We start from the raw sequence: 735 nt of genomic DNA on the forward strand, positions 1-735 counted from the left end.
GCTCGGGCGGGCCCACACGTCGCTGTCGGACTTGTGATCCAGCACGGCCTCCAGTCGATGGCGCTCCTGTTGGTAAGCTCTGTCCTCCCGAAGCTCCTCCTGGGAGCGGGTAACACGCTGCAGACGGAACACGGAAACCTGTTACGTTTCAGCCATGTAGGAAAAAAATTAAAGACTCACCAATATCTCATCTTTAGGGAGAAAACGTTCAGTGTGCGACACAGAGAGGTGGAGGCTGCCCAGGTCTCTGGGTGCGGGGACACCCTGAGGGCGTGTGGGGGGGTCAGTGGTTTTCTGGTTAAAAAGAGGGAAGGGCCGTGCTCCCTTCTCTGCATCACTGTCGGAAACAGCGCAGCGCACGGAAGGCCAGGCGCGGCACAGCCGGCACCCTCCCCGGCTCGCGCTGGCCCGCACGCATCTCCGCTGGGCTTTCTCACGCCACCGACTGCAGAAGGAGGAGAGTGTTCGGTCTATGTGAAGAGCAACAGAATTTACTTCTGCGTCATAAAATTCGAAGTAAGAGTAGCTCTCAAATCTTCACCATCTGAGCCACGGTCCCCGCAGCTGCTGGGACAGGCTGCACACCTGACCCTCTCTGTTCCAGTCTTGGAAAGAAAGGCAGAGGCCATGGTGCGAGCAATCACTGAACATGAACGTGTGTGTGTGTGTGTGTGTGTGTGTGTGTGTGTGTGTGTGTGTGTGTGTGTATGGGTATGTGTGTGTGTGTGTGTGTGT

At 56.7% G+C, this 735-nt stretch overlaps 1 protein-coding gene across 1 annotated transcript in view; it reads right to left on the reverse strand.

Annotated features, from left to right (window-relative positions):
- Nucleotides 1–735, reverse strand: part of AFDN (afadin, adherens junction formation factor) — a 116,307-nt gene that overhangs the window by 16,693 nt on the left and 98,879 nt on the right. Inside the window, exon 29 of the mRNA XM_077757384.1 lies at nt 7–117. Within this exon, the coding sequence (XP_077613510.1) occupies nt 7–117 (111 nt within the window). The remainder of the gene's footprint in view (nt 1–6; nt 118–735) is intronic.

The sequence above is a fragment of the Crocuta crocuta genome, unplaced genomic scaffold (genome assembly GCF_008692635.1).
Source record: "Crocuta crocuta isolate KB4526 unplaced genomic scaffold, BGI_CrCroc_1.0 scaffold506, whole genome shotgun sequence".
Classification (NCBI taxonomy): Eukaryota; Metazoa; Chordata; class Mammalia; order Carnivora; family Hyaenidae; genus Crocuta; species Crocuta crocuta.